This window comes from Epinephelus fuscoguttatus, linkage group LG19 (genome assembly GCF_011397635.1).
Source record: "Epinephelus fuscoguttatus linkage group LG19, E.fuscoguttatus.final_Chr_v1".
In the NCBI taxonomy this organism is placed as follows: Eukaryota; Metazoa; Chordata; class Actinopteri; order Perciformes; family Serranidae; genus Epinephelus; species Epinephelus fuscoguttatus.
This window is the reverse complement of record NC_064770.1, coordinates 11954808-11975419: the sequence shown is the minus strand read 5'-3', so window position 1 is coordinate 11975419 and position 20612 is coordinate 11954808. Positions and strand designations below refer to the sequence as shown.

The 20612-nt window shown below is 41.9% G+C and overlaps 1 protein-coding gene across 1 annotated transcript in view; it reads right to left on the bottom strand.

Moving 5' to 3' along the window:
• cacng2a (calcium channel, voltage-dependent, gamma subunit 2a) overlaps positions 1 to 20612 on the bottom strand; it is an 87940-nt gene that overhangs the window by 17392 nt on the left and 49936 nt on the right. Inside the window, exon 2 of the mRNA XM_049561184.1 lies at positions 12563 to 12646. Coding sequence (XP_049417141.1) covers positions 12563 to 12646 — 84 coding nt within the window. The remainder of the gene's footprint in view (positions 1 to 12562; positions 12647 to 20612) is intronic.

The following is a 20612-nucleotide window of genomic DNA, read 5'->3' as shown; positions in this document are numbered from 1 at the left end:
ATTAATGTTCTGTGATGATGTTGGATGGTTGGAGAGGTATTTGGAGCAAGTAGCTGTGCAGGTTGCTGTGTGGGTAACTTTATTAGCTTGTTAGCCGTCAGTTAGCTAATCCAGGTGGTGTGGCTATTTGATTCGCAGTAAGCCTTACATGTTTTGTTTCACTTTGTTTCAGTGCATGTTGAGCTGTAAATAGGAGCTAGCTGTGGAGCCTGATTGTCTTGTTTTATATTCACCAGTGCCGAAATAAATGTGGGTCCAAGCTAAACAGTGACTGAGAGTGGGTTTATGAAGCGCTGAGTTAAATGATATGAATGACATCTGCAGTATCATCACACATCTCCAAAATTAAAAATAAAACTGTATGAAGTCAGAATGATCCTTAGTGAGAGTGTGAAGGGTAACTGCAAGACAAGACTAACGGATGAAGGTGATACGTTGTGTTAAACTGAGAGCACAAATTATTAAATCGTCTACTTGAATGTGTGGTCCTGAATATATTTCTTTTCATGAGTCACCTCTCAGGATCTGTAGATTTGTGTTCTTTGTGCTCGCTGGTAGAATGAAACAAAAATCCAAGGTCATATGAACCATTTTTTGCAAAACTATACCTGTACCTCATCTTTTAATATTTAGCACACAGTCATGAAATACATAAACCTAACTAAGTAAAAGCACATGTGCACAAATAGTGACACTACACACATGTACTGTACATGTGAATAAACATCATCTTTACAAAGGCATCTCTCTGCACTCCACTGTCTTTCTGACTTCTCTCCCTCTCTTTTTCATTGACAGGGTTGAGAGGAAATTAGCATTGGCTCTTAATCAGCCTCCCCCAGCCCAGAATGTGCTGATGTGCGGGACAGGGTCATGCTAATCAGGTGCCTCAGCTCCCAGGCACATTGATTTAATACTACAAATGCTTATTAATCCCCTCCACGCCTCCTCCTCCTCTTCCTCAATACCGAGCCCTTGCATCGTCCTCGTCCTGACCAGGAGGCTCGTTGCCCCTCAACCCCAACTCTCACCTCTCCTTATCAACCTGGCATCAAACATCGTAGGAAAAGAAAACGCTGGGAGTGGCTGCCGAGTGCGTTAAAATGTGTGAAACAATGTGCATAAACAAAGGAAATTAGCTTTGGTGGCTAAATTCAAAATTTGCAAGAATGCTTACGCAGCGTTCAGCCTGCATCTAAAAGCTTATGTGTCCTGACAACACACCTCGCAGGCAGAATGCAATTTGACTTTGAATTGATTAGAAAATAAATGCAAAGTCTCACTCCCTGGCATTTATAAACTAGAACGAGAGTGAGAGCTGATGTGTTCAGATTTGACGTTTTTAAGACACCTCTGGGAATTCATTAATGAGTTAATTTGTGTCCCGTTGTTTGTATTTACACTCATTTATGTTGTCTTGATTATTTCTTTGTGGCCATTTAACTATGTTCTTTATTCATTAATCATTCCTTCCACTAAATTCACTAATTCATTTTTAAATGTTTCTAAAATCACCAAGAGACAGTCACAATAATGGTCAGATTTATACTGTTTGGGATTCTTCCTTTAAAAAAGAATAATTTTTTTTCCTTCTTTTTTTATTGTGAAACAATACAAGATACATGTAAGGACACGTAAAATAAGGCTACATACATACATAAAGAGACATACGACATGACAAAACAACAATTAGTGACTGTGGGTGCATGAGTGCGTGAGAATCATGTAAACTGTTCAGCCATTTAGTGTTGAAAATGGATCTGAAGCAGCTTCATCTGACATGGATTAATCTTTTAAGCTATTTTGATAAACTATTAATCATTTAGAGGAACAGTGTGTAAGATTCAGGGGAATTTAGTGGCATCTAGTGGTGAGGATTGCAAATTGCAACCAGCTGAAACTTCTCCTGGTTAGAATTCCTTCAGTGTTCTTTGTTAAGGAGGTTTGTACCAGGAGCTGCATTATCCGCAGAGCTCTCTTCCTCTCCAAAACAAAAAGACCAGGTGATTAATACCAGTAAAGACACTGAATAAAGCAGTTTCACGTTATAAATCAGTGTTTCTCCGATGCTGTGCGGCACATCGTAGACGGCCTGCTTGCCCAGTGTGATAATGTGTGCTCACCTCATTTCTGATCCAGACGTTCAGGAGGTTTTTATCATGAGCCGAATTGTTTGCAGAGGTCCTTCCTCTCCAAATCAAACACACTTGGTGATTTGAACTGGTAAAAACACTGAATAAAGTAGTTTCACTTTACAAATCAGTGTTTCTCCAATGATGTTTGGCTTGTCACAGACGGGCGACTAGCCCAGCACCTGGTTAAGTGTGCTCACTTTTTATCTCTGATAACTTAATCTCCAGACCTTCAGGAGGGTTTTACCGATCCCTGAACTCTCTTCCTCTCTAAAACAAACACACATGATGATTTAAACACCCAATAGCGCAGTTTCACCTTTAAAAATCAGTGTTCTCTCGACACTCTTGTTGTGGAGAGACTGCTTACTATCGTGGCTGATGCGAGTGAGTGGCTCTATCTAGAGCCAGTGTTTGGTTTGTCCATTCTGAGCTACCGTAGAAACATTGTGGTGCAGCATGGCATTGTCCACAGATGAGGACCCACTGCCTATGTAGATAAAATTGTCTCATTCTAAGGTAACAAAAACAGAATTCTTTTTTTTCCAGGTGATTGTATGCTAAAGAAAACATAATTATTTACATAGCGAAATTCTACACACTGGACCTTTAAGTATTTTTTTAACGCAACAGCACCAAAAACGAACTGGCTAGAATTTCCTGTTTTCTTTATATTTGGATTTTTGATTGTTGGACAAGATTATTAAAAAAACAAGTGCTCTTATTGGAGAAAAAAGTCGTTGATGTCATTTATTTGCAAAAGCTTTCGGCTTGTTTGAAAAAGTTTCAGGCTCAGAGTGAAGACAGTATTTTATTTGCAAGTGCTTGTATTTCTGATTGAACCAATCCACATATAACGTACAAAATTCAAGGCAACAGTATTTCATGTCCAGAGTAAAAACATCAAAATCTTTCCACTAAGAACGTTCCCAGCCTTAAATTCAATGCAGATTTAGTTGGAGAACTTGAACTGAATCATATGTCATGATCAGAAATGATCAAAAGCATCGCGGAACATAAAGGCCGTGAAGAAGAGTGTTTGCTCGCAGAGACAGAGCAGAGGGATACTAACACAAAGAGGGAATTTTCTACTTAAAAGACTGAGACTTTGGAGCATACCCACTTGATTTGTCTAACTTGTGCTTTTTGATATTTGTGGGAGCTGCAGGATGCCCTCAAACAAACACATATCAAAGAGAAAAGAGAAACAAGATTCAAACTTTCCCATCACAAATGATAAATCTCTCTGTGTTTATCACGGAAGATGGTTATAGATCTGAAATCAACACACACTTCACACACAAACAAACCCCAGCCCGACAATGTAAAGATGTGCACAGTGGTGGAGTGTAACTAATTATATTTACTTGAGTCTTGTTCTTAAGTACAGATTCTAGATACTTGTGCATTACAGGAGTATTTCCATTTGATGCTATGGTATACTTCTCCTTCACGACATCTGAGAGACAATTTTGTACTTTTTATGCCACTACATTTGTCTGACAACTTTAGCTATGATTTTTCATCCTCCTGTCAGACAAAACAGGGATGATATCCGCACGTGTGTGTTTGTGCACTATCAGTCCCAGTAATTCTCCCACTGAGCACTGCTCTGTCATATTAACATAACATGGCACACACATACAGATGGGTCAGTGGAACACAGTTAAAGAGCTCCCTCACACTGAAATTACTTCACGACAGTCCCGCTCAGACAATTAAAGTTCCCTCCACAGAACACATTTCAATTACTGTAATTACCCTCCACTCCACTGCTGATGTCCCCACAGATCACGCCTGACCGTCTGCGTGACAGCCAGAGCTGAGCGTGGCCGACATCGCACATCAGCGGGGCAGTGAACGCCACACTAAGCTGCCTTAGCAAGTTTTATCTTTGGTTACACCAATGTAATGATTATATTACATATAACAATGTTTATACCGCGCAACACTAAGATGACAAATATTTACTCATATGACCTTTTACACAGGAAATCTGTATTCTCTTAAAACATGCTAATGACAAGTCTATGCAATCCTAAAAAGTATTACTCTTCCATTGAATCCATTTTAAAAATGTTTACAAAACAGAAAAATTATATTTATATATACACACTCACTGGCCACTTTATTAGGTACACCTGTTCAACTACTCGTTCACGCAAATGTTTAATCAGCCAGTCACATGGCAGCAACTCAATGCATATAGGCATGTCGAATTGGTGGAGTCAGGCTGGTGGTGGTGGTGGTGGTATGAGTTATTTTCTGGCACACTTTGGGCCCCTTAGTACCAAATGAGCATGGTTTAAACACCACAACCTACCTAGATTATTTATTTGTTGTAACGATATTTCTTGTCAATAAATCTTATACAGTTGGAAAGCCTGTTTATTTCCTTTTTAAATGGTGACACATTTGTAAGAAACATGCATTTGTGGGATGAGCAACAGAGCTGAGTATTTGGGTTGCACCCGTGAAAAATTTGCCAAATCTTCTCTGCCAATGCCAAACAGCTTTTTTTTGCTGTTGCTACTGACTCTTGTGACCATGAAACATGCACACAAAGGACATTGATATGATGTGTCTGATGTCAGTTTGACCTCCACCAACCAGGTTATGTTTTAACTTCAGTTTGTCAGCAGGATTACAGAGAAATAAAATCATGATCATGAAACTTGGTGGAGGGGTGTAGCATGGGCCAAGGAAGAACCCATTACATTTTGGAGTGGATCTGAATCACGGGCCAGATACACAAATATTTTTTCACTTTCGTTAACATTGCTAGATAAGGGACTCGGCCTTGGTAGAGGACTGTGCTCCCTCAGTGCTACTCTAGTTCCCCATGTTGTAGCAGCTGGAGGTCATGTTGCTTTTGATCACATGCAGCATTCCTTCTGCTTGCGACACTCACTAAATACATATCCTCAAGTACTGTACTTAAGTACCATTTTGACAAACTTGTACTTGAGTCTTTACATTCTCTCCAAGTTCATTCTTCCACTTCACTACATTTACTTCACATACAATAATTTTGAACATAAAAAAAACATATGATATGCTGATATGACATTACTGCACTACTGATCTACCCAGTAATATACAATGTGACTAAAATTGTCTCCACATTGATGAACTACAACATTAAATTGCTCTTACATGTATTTGTTTGTGATAAGAACAGAATAATGTAATATTCTTTTTTACTTTCGTAACATTTTTAATCCAGGACTTCTACATGTAGGCTAATGGATTTTTTATAAACTGTGGTATTTCCACTTTTACTTTAGTAAAGAATATAAGATTGGTCAAAACTGAGTCTCTACTGTTTTATTTTTGGAGATAAAAAAAGGAGACAAGCAGATAATTTGCCGTTTCCTCTCACAGCGGTGGGAATTAGTAGCTGATGAATAAATGTGTGCATGTAACACTGATCTGTGAGTGTGCAGCCGTCTTTTGATGATGCCCCAGTGACAGCCGAACACCGTGTATTCTAATCTTGCTTTAATACGAAAGCGCACTCTCTCACCTCTGTGTTTTACAAGCTGCTCCGTCTCTGTTTTCCCCGTTAATAAGATATAAAGTAAGAGTGCTAAAACACTCACTCGGTCAACCAGGACAAAAATGATCTGCTTTGAATTTATTGGCCCATGTCTGTGCACTGTGTGTTTTATGTATCAGTCAATGGATTCCTTATTTGTTGCCTTGGATACTGCTCCAGGAACAGGAAGCTCAATGTCACTGTGACCGGCTGGGACAGCCACTAAAGCAAACACAAGATGAGGATATTAACTTCTTCACCTGTCATTAACATGTCATCTATTCGTCTGACAACCACATCTTAGGTCAACACGTGATCACAGCAAAGCCCTCCTCTCTCCATACACACACACACACACACACACACACACACACACACACACACACACACACACACACACACACACACATGACTGAAGTCCTGCATTCAAAGCTTGAGGGTAGAGGAAAATCACCTAAATTAAGAATTCCAATTTGTCACTAGGAAAATTCAATCAATATTTGTGAACCTGCAACCCGGTCACCTGAATGAATGTTGGCATTGTACCTTTCTGCAGACCATGGGTATGTTTGTATGTTATTATGTAGCAGATACATTGAAACTTAACATTTCAACGACACTGTGGTTCACCTGTGGTTTTGTTTAGGTACAAAAACATTTGGTTATGGTTAGAAAAAGATGCCTTAGCTTACAAAAACCTTTTCTGAGGGCACAGTCCCAGCTGGAAATGCATCGATGCCTGGGTACAAAAAAAAACATTGCTTTTGTCGCTCTCTACTCAGTGGAAAAACAGGAACAGGTTGCTAAAGAAAGCCACTGAAAACACGAATTTCTGTCTGCAGTGGTCTATAGTCTGGCAGGTGTCTCATCCAACATTCCCTCCAACTCCCAGTGAAGAAGTCATCTTATATATACTATGCAGCTTAAAAAACGTTGATGTAAATGTACAAAATAACATATCTGTGGTTTGCCTTCTGGCGACTGGGCTGTAACATGAGCTACTCTCTCTCAAAGAAAACAGAGAAGTAAGACTGAAACTTGTGATATATCGTAGAGTAAAAAGTCTGGAGCTGCTCTATAGTCATTTTACTTACTTTATATACTGCTGAGTAACCTATAATAATACATCATCATTTATTAGTTGATTTTTATGTTGTGATTTTTGTTACTGCAAAAGTAACGAAATGTATAAAATAGATGTTGTTAAATATGAAGTCCAATATTTGCCACCAATGAAAGTGGAGAAAAACTACAAAGAAGTATAAAATGGAAACACTCAAGTAAAGTACAAGTGCCTCAAAACTCAAAAGTGCTGTACTTGAGTAAATGTACTTAGTTACATTCCTCCACTACAAACTGGTAGTGAGGCTCTGCAGTGGTCGACAAGCCAGCACTGCTGCCACCCCCTGCTCTGCCCTATAAGCCAATGCGTGTCCTGCTCCAGACCCATTGATTTTATCGGGCGACACCAAAGCCAGTTCAGGCCAGCGTCCAGTCTGCCGCGAGGCCTCGGGGTGACACAGGCTGTGACAGGCCTGCCCTTCTGTCATCAATGTCAACGCATACTCTCAGATGAAAGCATGCAAACACCAGAGGCAGAGATTAACGCTGGCTCGGGGCAAAAATGCCCGGGAAAGTTCATAAGGAAGTTAATGGAGGGGGTAAAAATGGCCTCGATGCTGCATCAGAATATAGTGCATACTTTTAAGTATTAGTTTACGGTACGGAAGTGGGACACACTGCAGGACTCAGGGTTTCTTTTCACAGGGCTAAGTGAGAAAAACAAAGCGCTTTGTGATCTGACAAGCGAATACGCAGCATGAAGCAGCAGAAAGTGTTGTGGCCAGGAGTGAGAGAAACCCACACAGACCTTAATAATAACCATACAAGTGGCATTAAATGAATCAGCAGTGAAATGATGGAAGAGTTTCTGCACACACACATTGAAAAATTATTGTCATGTATTTTGATAATTAATAAATCACCAAAGAATGTAAAAAAAAATGTTAAATATCCTCTGGCTCCTGTCTGCCTCCAAAATATGAGAATCTTCTAATTTTTTCTGTTTTATATGTTTGTAAAGTGAATATATGAGTTTTGGATTGTCGGTGGAAAAAAACAAGACATTTGAAGACGACACCGTGGACTCTGGGGAGTTGTGACAGGCATTTCTTCACTGCTGTTTGACATTTTATAGACTACATAATTAGTCTTTCATGAAAGTAATCATTTGTTGCAGCCCTAATTTATTTTACAGAGTGTAATGTATTAGGGCTGCAACTAATGACTTTCTTTATCAATGAATCTGCCTGAATGGTATGAATTATTTTTTCAATCAGTTGTTTTGGACAGTGGTGAAGGAGGTATTTAGATCCTCTTGCAATGAAAGTCTTGCGATGAAATCTTAAGAAAAAGTATCTAAGTATAATCAGGAATGTGTACTTAAAATTTTAAAAGTGAAAATAGTGCAGAAAAATCTAGAAAAAAATTAAATGGACTCAAAATCATTTTAAATAAATGTATACAATTACAAAAAAAAGCATTTGAGACCTGGAACCATCAATTATTTTGTTATATTTGCACAAAAAGTACTTAAACTATTAGCAAAATTGTTGCCCATCAATTCTCTGTCGGTTGACTAGTTGATTAATCGACTAATTGTTTCAGCTCTACTTGCATGAACAAATCATTTATAACAAAACATGATATTTTAGAAGCTTTTTATATGTTTTGTGTGCAAAAATCTTAAGTCGTTAAGAAACTGAAGCCGTCAAATACTTCTTACAAGAAATTTCCATAAAAGGAGAATCCCACAAATTGCTCATTTTGTGCATTTATTCTCACATACGTCAGAAAAAAAGCAGCTGGAACCAGTTGGGATAATTACTTGACTGATTAATAGTTGATCGAAATTGTTGCTTTAATTAATTATGATGATATATAAACCAGCGTGTATCCATAGGCGTCCCTCCTCCCCTCACATGATCTTCGACTCCGTATTACACTGATTTGATGTCTTTCAGTTTAGCATTAGTAGCTTGCATAACTGGGCGTTTTCTTCCCCTCTTTCTTCTCTCTCAGCTGCTTAGCGCCCAGTAGAGCAGTGGATGATGGGAGCTCCGACACGGCATGATCTAAAAACCCACTGGCGCTTTAGTGTGCCTCAGCTGGCTTATATAACCCCGTGTGGATGTGCAAACTGCCTTGCTACTGGGAGAGCTCACGGAACAGACACACAGAGAAGCTACTGATATGTGGTGTGTTTGTGTGTGTGTGTGTGTGTGTGTGTGTGTGTGTGTGTGTGTGTGTGTCAGGGTAAGGACAGCGGATCAGAGTGTGTGTGTTTGATGAAGCGGGGGTGCATGCTTAGCAGAATATAGTCAGATTTGTGTGTTTTCTGCTCAGCACCAAATATCTCCCTCCTCCTCTTCTGAACTGTTTGATGACATCACCGGTGTGTCCCCTCGATTTTTTTGGACCGGCAAGCTCCCCGGCAATGATGTCACTTCCGCTGGGGCCTTCACCTGAAGTGACATCATTGTTGCATAACTATCCTCCCCCCTCTCTCTCTTCCTCTCCCGCATGTGAGAGCAGAGGCAGCTTTTCTCTGTCTTTGGCCACCCAGAGGCGCCGTGAAACTCCTCATTATGGAAATACCAGGTGTGTGTCTGTGAAAATGAAAATGGGCAGATATGAAAAATACATCAGTGGGGTTTAATCCGCAGACACCCACCAAGATGTCCTCTGCGACCTCTTCATGCCCCCATTTTTAAACAGCTTAACGCTCTGAATCGTCAGGTCCCTCTTTCAAGCCCAAGATGACAACAGGAACTGCACAACTCCTGACATGAAATATTCCGGGTGTGAGGGTGAAGAGAGGCAGAGCGTGAGAGACAGCGATCGAGAGAGGCCTGACCTATATAAGAAGGAGGCTGAAATATTTATGGATGTGAGTGTCCTAATTGGCAAGCCACTGGGAGCACTGCGGCCTTCTCCTCCAATCACAGCCTGGGAAGAGGTTAACACACACACACACACCCATGCAGACAAGCGTCGGTGGTCCGAGGGCCCGAGCGAGGCCTCTACCCTGCTACCCTGTCATCCCCAGCCTGAGAGATGCCTCTTCATAAAGACAGATCTGCCTTCGCCAGGGCTCCGGCATTGTTAGAATCATTACCAGAGCTGTTATCATAACCGTCCTCTCTGGCACATATGGACGGGAACAACCGCTCAGAGCGCTAAGTCAAACACAGCCTAATTGGCTGGGCTTAATCTCCAGCACTGTCACGCACTGCTCAGCTCTCCGAGAGGCCTCAATTACTGTCCCCGCTGATGGAGACGAGGAGACGGACAGACACTTTCTGACTTCTAGTTTCAAACCACTGCAGGCTGCAGCAGAGCGGGGGAGGAGGGGGAGGAACCACATCACATCAGGGGTCAGCAGGGACTAAAGTTAGCAACTATTGTGGCATACTATCAAATAAACCAAAAAAATCCATTTTACTCCACTGATTTTACACATCAAAGTCTGTCTCCAGGTGTTCAGGAGCACTACTACGTGTGTGACAGGACTTGTGTAAAGCCTTTAGTGTCTCCAGAGAGAGCTGTGTGTAGTGTGCTAAATGTCCCCAGCTCATGTGATGTCATGTAAGCCATCATCAGTTGAGTCTAAAGACTACAAGTTCAAAGGAAACTCTCGCCCTATGACATGAGGAGTCCTTAAACAACTCCAAAGCCTCCACGCCCACATATCACGTGATATGTATTCAACACATGTAGAAACTAAAAAGACACTGAGAACACAGACTAAAGGCCATATCTCACCATTTAAAAATGCAAAACATAATTCATGTATCTGCCCCGAGATTTGAATCTGCTCCAAAATGTAATGGGTTCTTCCTTGACCCAGGCTACACTATTACACCAAGTTTCATGAAAATCTGGACAGCAGTTTGTCTGTAATTCTACTGACACACAGACAATCCAAACCAAGATTATAACCTCTTCGGCAACACAAAACAAGACATTGCAGTTTAACAAGCAGCCTGTTTTGGAGAGATTTTATGAAAACAACAGCCAGGTAGTGTTAGCTCTGGAGACTGTCCCATCCTCACAGTAAAGACAAGGGGTTCAGATTGCCTCCAGCTCTTAGCAAAACTAGGGATTCCTGAAAACATGTTATGCTATGCTCACACTACGAGCGACACAGCAACAGGCTACAAGTCATTTTCAGTGGAAGTACATGACATTAAGCTACAAACTGGTGCCTGACACTACAAACAAGAGTTACACCTTTTTAAGTCCTCAAATGATGCGATGAAGTGTCATCCAATCAAATGTTATTTTGCTGTGGTACTGTATCATTTAGCTTAGTTAGCTGATGCTATGCTAGCTTTATGTACATTACAGTTCAAACAGGAATGGGACGGGATAGGTGATGTTAAAATGGGGCTCTTTTATTGATTAAAAGCACAGATATTTTAGACCACATGCAAACTTTCGATGACGTAAAGTTGAGGGGCTTTGTGGCAAGTAGCAGACACACACAAGCCTGTGACAATGTTACTACGTTAACGAGCACTTCGGCAACACTTCAACAGTGACTCGGGGATAATGTAGCTAGTCACCCTGTTGCGTTGATGCTAGTGGTGTGAACACAGCATTAAGCCTACCACTGGCTAACATTAGCGAACCAGCTAAGAACACACAACATTAAATTAAGACAACTTGGAGTCTCATTTCTCCTTTGAATAGGCTATATAAATTGATTATAATGAAATACAAGCTACAAACTGTTATAGAGAGTAGGCGCGGAGTGGCGACTAGGATGTCCAAAATTAAACAGAACTAATATAACTGTGTTACATGTGTTTATTTTAAACAATATTTTTCCAATGCATTGATGCTTACCAAAAAAAGTTTCTTTATCAAAGCTGTTTTAACAGATTGTCTCCCAACATTGGAGACGTCCAAAAAGAAATTCCTTCTGATTGGACCACAGCAGCAAAACTGCAACACTGCAGTTAAATTAAATTAAAATCTGCTAAAGTGAAAGTAGATTTACTGATCTAGTGTGTGCATGAAAAATACATAAAAAGCAATTTAAAGTGTTCATAACTGGTTACTTTCTCTTTTCTACACAACAGCTGAGCAGAGCTGTAACCATAGAAACATTTTTTTTGCTTGCCTCTGTTGCTACACTGTGACGGTGACCATAGTCACCAGTTAGCAAAACAGTAACCATAGCAACATGAACATGTAAGATCACCATTCATTTTAACCATCATTTCTTTAAAAGCAGCACTGGATACAACTTTTCAGTGTGAGCACAAGATGTTGCCATTTGACTCAATGGGTCTGTAATTCACAAGTAAACGTCTCAAACACATTAACTGGCCAATCAGAGGAGAGTATTGAGCTCATGATACTAACAGTACATCACAAGCTCAGAGTCATTGTTGTGATTTTTAGGATTAGCAGGCAAATGAGTTCGACAAGCATCTCTGTCTTGCTTGCACAAAGGGAAAGAGAGCAGAAATCAATGGGCTGTGTTTACAGGGTACACAGCCGACTGTAACACTGCACGTTATGTTACACACAACCAAGCAGTAAAAACAGACGAGCCGCTTGGCAGGACTCAGCCTGGCCGGCCTCGTGCTAAAAGCAGGCAGAGACAGCAGTGACACACGGGCCAAGAGCAGTTACTGGCACCGTGCTCCAGTCTGAGACGGAGCAAAAAAAAAAAAGTGGGACAGATTTAAAAAATATTCAGAATATGTGTCCAGACTGATGTGATTTATCTTCATGGTCAAACACTTGAGCAGAAAAAGGCCAACAATCTAACATGTAGACAGGATTTCTCTGTGTGGAAACAGGGAGACAAGATACTCACGTAAGAAGTACTCAGACGGGTCCGCTTCATAATCTGTTTCCTCAGGAAAGTGGTCTATCTGTTTACACATCCCTTTGAAGTTTCCTGTTGGGAAAAACAGAAACAAAAGTTCAGCGGAGTTCATACAAGAAGACACCAAAAAGACAAACAGCTCATCTGTAAACTACCTTTTAATCACTCACAAAACACTTTGCAGTTTCTTGAATTGTCAGAACAGTTAATAGAGGAGCCTGTTCTCTTGACATGGCTCTCACACAGACCAGGAGATGCTCTTCAGAAAGCAGACCTGAGCACCAGGCCTCTCCGGCAGCAGGTGGCGGCTTGTAAACAAGAGCAGCGCAGCTGGTGCGACCTGGAGCCGCTCCAACTGCTGTGCACGGGGAACCTCATCTCTTAATGCTCGTTCATTTGGCTGACACCTCGCCGTCCAGCCACTCTGTCCGTCCAGGAAGCAGCATGCTGGCTTCCCTCTCCCTCCCACTTCCTCCTGTCCGCTCTCCTCTATTTGCAGCCTCTCAGCGGAGTTTTGGCGTTGATGAGGTCACTCAAGGTGGCGTGGCGGGGGAGGCGCCCATAAGGCGGCCATTACGGCGACCTGCTGCTGCAGCGAGGAGGCAGATGCCTGGGCGTTTGATTGGACCAGATTAGCATTTCATTAACTTCTTCATCTCCTCTCCCTCCAGTGTCCCTCTAATTAGGCAAACAGGTGTTGGTTACCATGGCGCCAGGTGTTGCAGAGAAGGTTTTGGCAGTGAAGCATGATGGGCACAGCGGGGTGCGGTTATTACTTTGTGAACGGCCCACATGCAGCGGAGAGAGAGAGACCCCCCAGTGATGACCACTCAGACATTAGAGAGAGTGTCACCTGGCAAAAAAGAGCCATCAAAGCATCGTGGAGCTGCTCTCCCACCTGCGCGCAGCATTTGTGTCGGAGCTACCTGCAGGTTGGCAGCCGCCACCGTCTGCTCAGAGACTCAGCTCAGGACGGATGTATTTAGATGTTTGTTTTGATTGTCTCAATTTAATTTGGCAAGTTTCCAAACAAAAGTGACACAAAATGTGACAGAATTTCCAGGAAACCAGCAAAGAAAATGAGATCTACTGTTGGATATACAGTAGGACCTCAAACACGAGGGAAACGTGGTGAACAGCTTGAGTGATGTTTAGGTCACATTCATCATTTATTTGCTCTCCATTGCTTTTTGTTTTCATCGATACACCAACTTTCCCACCTCAACCAAGTATAAAAACTTTTTGCTATATTCCTTTTTTATGTCCCTGCACGGGCAGCAGCTGTGTCCGGAGGCATTATGTTTTTGGGTTGTCCCTCCATCCATCTGTCCCATACTCCTGAATGCAGTATCTTAAGAGGGCCTTTTTCTTCAAATTTGGCACAAACACCCACGTGGACTCAAAAATTGACTGATTAGATTTTGGTGGTCAAAGGTCAAAGGTCACTGTGACCTCACAAAACACATGTTTGACCATAAGTCAACAATTCATACTCTGATTATGACAAAATAATCACATAAATGTCTGATAGGACAAAATGATGACATTTTATATCTTAAAGGTCAAAGGTCAGCCTCACTGTGACATCATAATGATCTGCAAAAACCCTTTCTCTCCATTATTCAATGTCATATTTCAGAAACAGAAGAACATTTGGTCAGATACTAAATTGATTACACCGATCTTGGGTGTCTACCTTGAAACAGTGCTTATAGATCTTCTGTGCTGCTGGGTTGAAGATGTGTGTGCATCCATGTTTTATAATTTGTAGTTTCCGGGCAGCAACATCCATATTTGAAGCGTTGTCAACAACTGTCAGTTGTCATGGCTACATATGAGTCTGGACAGACATGGATATAAACTGTAACTGCAACTTGACGCGGAGCCATATGACCATGAAGCGGTTATTCATGTTTTGAATTTATGATGTTTCCACTCAGTTTTTTCATCTGTAAATTGAATGTACATTTATATGTGCATTCAAAACAGGTGGATAGAAGCCCATATTTCTACAACATGTCTTTAGTGATGATTATGGGAACCTCTGCATGAAAACCACACCAGTCCTCCTTAATGGACACATCATTTGGCAAGTTTCCATTCAAATGTGGCATGAAATTGAACCTAATTTCTAGAAAATCAGTAAAATAGAATGAGAATTAATATCCACTGCTGCTGTATGATCCGTCACACCTCTAGTGATGGAAAACCACATGAAAAACATGATGGAAATATGATGTTTTTGTTTGTTTCATGTCAATATGAGGAAAGTTAGGCTCCTCATTGCTACACACAGATCTATTGTTTTGGTGGCAGTCACAATCTTCATGTATTTCATGGTGTCATTGCCCTTTGATGCATTTTGTTTTTACGGACACACCAACTTTTCCACATCAGCCGAGCATAAAAACTTTTGTCACAAGTCACATAATTAAAAAAAAAAAACACAAACAAGAAATATCCACATAAAAATATTGCATTTTAGTTTGTTTCATGTTTTCATTTGAAGAGGATTACAGCCTCTTCATTTCCCCACACTGATCTAATGTTTTTGTCATTTGGGTGGATGCTTTGGTAATGTTTAGGTCACATGCTTCATGTGCATCATCATTTATCTACCTTCCATTGCACTTTGGAAAAATTATAAATTTAAAAAAGCATGACATAACATTACGACAAAAATTTACACTGTGCTAAAGTGGTGTCAAAAAATAAATAAAATGCAGCTCAGTTTTTGATAAAATGGAAACTGTATATATGCATATGAACAGGTGGAGAGAAACACACACCAACACAACAATACTTTAGTGGTGAGTGTGGGAACCTCTGCATAAAAAGCCCACTAATCCTTTATGGACACAATCCAATGTACCGACTCTGTGTGTGTGTGTGTGTGTGTGTGTGTGTGTGTGTGTGTGTGTGTGCGTGTGTGTGTTCAATCCTTTCTCCCACCATCTCTATCTCTGGCCCATAATCAAAAAAACACTTATCGATTTTCATCAATAGGTTCTGTGGCAATTAGGACAAGAGAGCGGGAGAGATAAAGACAGAGGAAAGCAGGGAGAAAGACAACGTAAGGGGACGGAGGAGGAGAGATAAATATAGGAAGGGCAGGGAACAGAGAGGTTTTGAAGGACAGAGAGGGAAGATGAAGTGGGAGGTGGAATACATCAAGTTTGAGTGTCACAGTTTAGGCCTCAGTAATTGCTGAGCCATGAAAAAGCCCTCCAGAGTTTAACGGACCTGCACAGGTTTGAACTTGATGCTCTGACACACGACATACAGCCTGTCTTTCAGCAGCAGACTGCAAGATTAGAGAGCTGGGCTCGTTCCAATCAGCTGGAAGGTGATCTCTGTTAACTAGCGCCGTAGCATAAAGCTCAAAGTGATCCTCCGAAGCTCCGGTGAAGTTAGCTGTAGCACGCCATCTTTCAGATGTGAGCTGGTGCATACTGTAGGTGTAACCCCGCCACCTCCTGCAACTACTCCCCCAGGCTGCTGCTGGAAATAACAATATGTTCCTCTTCAACTTGCCGGCTTAAATAAGCTCTAAGTAAGTTGTATTTCCAGGAGAGGAGGAGGGAGGGGAGAACACACTTGTGCCGCCTATCCGAGCATATTTCACTGAAAGATGACTTGTGTTTACATACGACTACATTTCACTCTCCCAGTGGAGCTGTCTGAGCAAACTAGCAGCAGCAGCAACTCACAGAGCTCCGTGTGTGTGTGTGTGTGTGTGTGTGTGTGTGTGTCTTAACAACGTTATCAAGTGGGTGTAAGATTTGGTTTGCAGCTGGCCGTCCCATCCGCAGTTGTGCGATTTGTAATAGCAGCTGTGGAGAGTGGCCTATTGGGGGAACCACTTCAATTAGCGTGCTGAAAGATTTATGTGACACTTAACCGCTCCAAACGGTCCTTTTCTTGTAAGACATGTAAACTCAGCAGGCTGGTAAATGTTTTATAATGGCATTTTCATTTCAGAGACCTCCCCACGTGAGTGCGAGCGCAGGGCCGAGGCGTAGAGTGAGCCGTCTGGCCATTAAGAGCTTTGGCAGGGGGGACCGCTGCTGAATGGAGAGGTGTTACCTGAGGCTCAGGTGTACAGTGGGTCAAAACACTTACTGCTTAAAGAGAAACACCTGTATTCACTGAGAAACACTTGCACTTTCAGCACTGGATTACTATAAAGGGCTCTGTGTTTAAAGTCACATGAAAAGGGGCAGGAGAGCAACATTTAAAAGAGCTTTAAAGATCCCAGATGTTTTGTTAAATATTAAATTAAAGCCTCAAGAATCAGGCTGCAGGATTTGGGGACTTGACACCAAAACAAGACTAAGGAGTCTACTTCCATGCTCACAACTCTGTGATGCTGTTCTTATGAACTAAATCAGACTGTTAGCATTGTCATTGTAAGAACATTAGCATTATAGAAATAGAATGGATGGGAGAGGCAAAGAGAGACAGCGTGGATAAACAGCGTGTAGATCAGTATATTTTCACATCTGGGATTTATTTCAACCAAACCAGAACTGGTGATTGTTGGAACAGTGGACTAGCTAACTATATGACTACCAAGACTAACTAAGTGAGCATAGCATTAGTTCAGGCAGGACAAGATGTCAGGCTCAGCTCACATCGCAGCTACATCAGCTGATCTCAAACAGCCCAATCAACTGATGGAGCAGCTGACGGATGAAACGGAGTCAGCTGATAGATCACATGATTCCTTTCTATGCAACCACTTGGCGAATCTCATTCAGGGCGCCCTATTTAAACTGCTCTGGTCTGCCTACTGTTGCTACTTCCTCAGCAAGCTGCTTTACAACCTGCCTCCACCCCAGCTCCTCCTTTTATGTTGTGTCTGACTTATCTCTGTCATTTCTGTTTGTTATTGATGCTGCTCTGTTCTGTTCCCGGGGGGTTTTTGCTGCTGCTCTCCTTGCCTTACACTTTTCATGTAGGCACATGGAAGGGCGGGGATGTTTGCCCTGTAGGCATGCAGAAGGGCGGAGAGGTGTGTTCTCTCCGCCTTACGCCTTCCTCGGGCCTACACAGGCTTCCTGCATAGGCCCGAGGAAAGGCAGAGGGGCCCCAGAACAGAGCCATACCGCCAACTATAATGCTGCAAATGGAAATAAAGTTTTCTTTGATTAAAGTATTCCTGACTGAAAGATGGTTTTTGTGAGTCTTATTTTGTTTGTCAAGTTTGAATGATTTTTTACGTTGAATAAACAAGACAATTAGGCTAACCTAAGTATTATTTCAGTGAAAGAGAGAAACTTTGATTGACAGATTAGTACAGTTGTATTTTTCTGTTTGATAAGGAAAAACAGGCGTAAGAATTAGCCAAAATGTCTCAGTCTAGTAAGTATGACACTTTTACGGCCCCACTGATGTGTGTTGTCACCATAACAGCTAACAACATTCACCATTTTCTTTTGAACCAGTCAAATAACCATGGCAAACAACCCAATGTCCTTTCTGCTCTCATTGTATTTCTATGGTTGACGTGCTGATTTGATGACATTAGCAGGAATAATTGGGACTTGATAATGGGGTTACTTGAAAAGTCAGAGAATTAGTAAAGCTATCACAGTTCATCCTGTGGGGAACATGAATGTCTGAACAAAATTTCATAGCAATCCATACCGTGGTTGTTAAGACATTTCACTCAAAACTGCAAACATGAAGCTCATTGCATCACCAGAGGAAGAACCACTGGAGAACCATCCATTCTCAACCACTATGGGACAATCTGTCCAGTAGTGAGAATATTAAGTATGTCAGTCTGGATCAAAGTGGTGGACAGACAAACAGACTGACATTGCCATCCCTGAACCACTGTAGGACGGTGGAACCTGTGCTTTAAACACTGATCCAAAGATGTTCTGATAAAACGTTTTTGAGCCTGAAGACAAACAGTAAAATTCAGCTCAGTAGAAATTAAATACAGTCAGGTTTTAATTTTAAAATTCAAAGAAGCCAAAGGTTTTGTGTTAATTTTTCGGAACTGAATTCTCTAAAGACAAACATTATGACGTGAAGAATTTACTAACAAGGTGAAACATGCTTTTCCTGACTTTAAGGGCATATTTTTAGTTTTTAATCACTGTTAGAGCCTCGGAGGATTTACCCTACAAATGAAAAATTAAACCCTCTGAACTCTAAACCCTCGTCGAGAACAAGGCTTCAGGGTTGGGTTGAAATCCAGACGGTAACTGTAGCCTGCTCAGCCAGACTGAACGGTATAAATCAAGTGGTAATAATTTGTAGAGCTGTCATTAAAAGAGGAGGCAGGTTATTTGAGATCTCCTGCTGGGATCAGACCATCACCAAACCCCCTCTGAGTTTGTGTTCGAGGGGAGGATGGGGGTTTTGTTCAGACATACTCTATCGGCCCAGTCACCGCTGGCCACTGTGCCCCCCTATAGTGGGAATGAGCTATGGGCTAACCTCATGCCCCCTGCGTCCCCTCCCGTTCTCTGCAGCCATAAAGCACTTCATTACCACAGAGCCTGGAGAGACACAGAAGCACTCAAGAGTGGAGTGCAGTGGAGAGAAGGGGGTTGTTGTGGAAAAGAGAAGGAGGGGGATGTAGATTTATCGTTGCCCACCACAGTGAGGCTCTGGGTCTGCTCCTGAGGGACCCGGGGTTTATCCGGTCAGTGTCGAGCCCATTTTCAGGCCCCCGTTGGCACATAACCACGAGGAGAAGCTATTCCTGGGCCGGTGACGTTGCTGTGTTGCTCTTTTTTCATGTTTTGAAAAAAGAAGCTTTCCCCTGGCTGATGTTCACGTATAGGTGCAGGGCTTTGGAGCAGCTCCAGCTGAGGCAGAACTCGGCTTAATGTGGACGCCTTCCAAGGTTTAGGTGTTGACTGGTTAAAAGAGGTCTGTGATGCAGCTGAGAAGGTTTTTCTAATGTTATCGATACCATGCGCTCGGCCCCTGGGTGCTGGTTATTACACGGAAACAAGGAAGGAAATCGCCCATATTCACTCTCGCCACTCTGCTGCTGCTGCTGCTGCTGCTGCTGCTGAGGACTTCTGGCAAGTTAAGGCAACTTCAACCCATTTCTCCCTTCTTGACCCTCATAGTTGACGCTATTAAATGAAAGTCATGAAAGTGTCATGCTGAAGCCTTCTGGAAATGACTTGCCTGCCTATTATTATTTGTGCAACAGCTAAACATGGGCTAATCTATCTTTTAAGCAATCATTAGGCTCTCTCCCTTGATGCTTTCCGTGGTTCTAACACGCTCACAGAAGTATTGCCCCATCTGATCAGCTTACTTCTGAAGGTGAAGTAAATGATATCTCCAATCAAAGGTGTAAATGTGTCTACAAGTTCTGGAGCATATAATTTGGCTCTGTTTTTGTGGCGGCGCACTGCTTGACAGTTTGGTCTTTTCCTGGACTCTGAATTTGAAGAATTTGCTCTGCCTGTCTGTGCAGTATATGTGTTGCAGAGTACATGATACACAGGTGGGAGGTTCATTCTAATGAGGTAGCGTGAAGATAGTTGTTGGTATTTCGGTGGGAACTGGATCCTAGACAAGAAAGAGAATGGACGTCTCAGAACCACCTTTGTTTCTGGCACAACGTCATTCCGCTGCCAATCTGATAATTTTATTAACAACAGCAAACATTACACAGCTGCGCAATAACTTATGAAAAGCTTCTCCCTCAGTTCATTAAATCCCAGGAGGACAGCAGGACAGATACGTTGATGAATCTGCAGCCTCTGATTTAAGAAGTGCCGCGTCAGAGTGCAGTGTCATGACGCACGGCCGTCCATTGTGTTTACCTTCATTAAATCACCTGCACATGACATCAGGCTGCTACAAATTAACCACATAAACCTCGACCAGCCCAGTCGGCACAAGAAAATGTTGGCATTGTACATTGCTGCAAACTGTAGAAAAATTAGATTTGTACATTTCATTCCTATCATATCAAAGTTTCTAAAGTGACATAGTTCTGATTTCATGTACGTACAGAGTGACAGAGATGGAGGAGATGGTTGATGATGTGACTCCT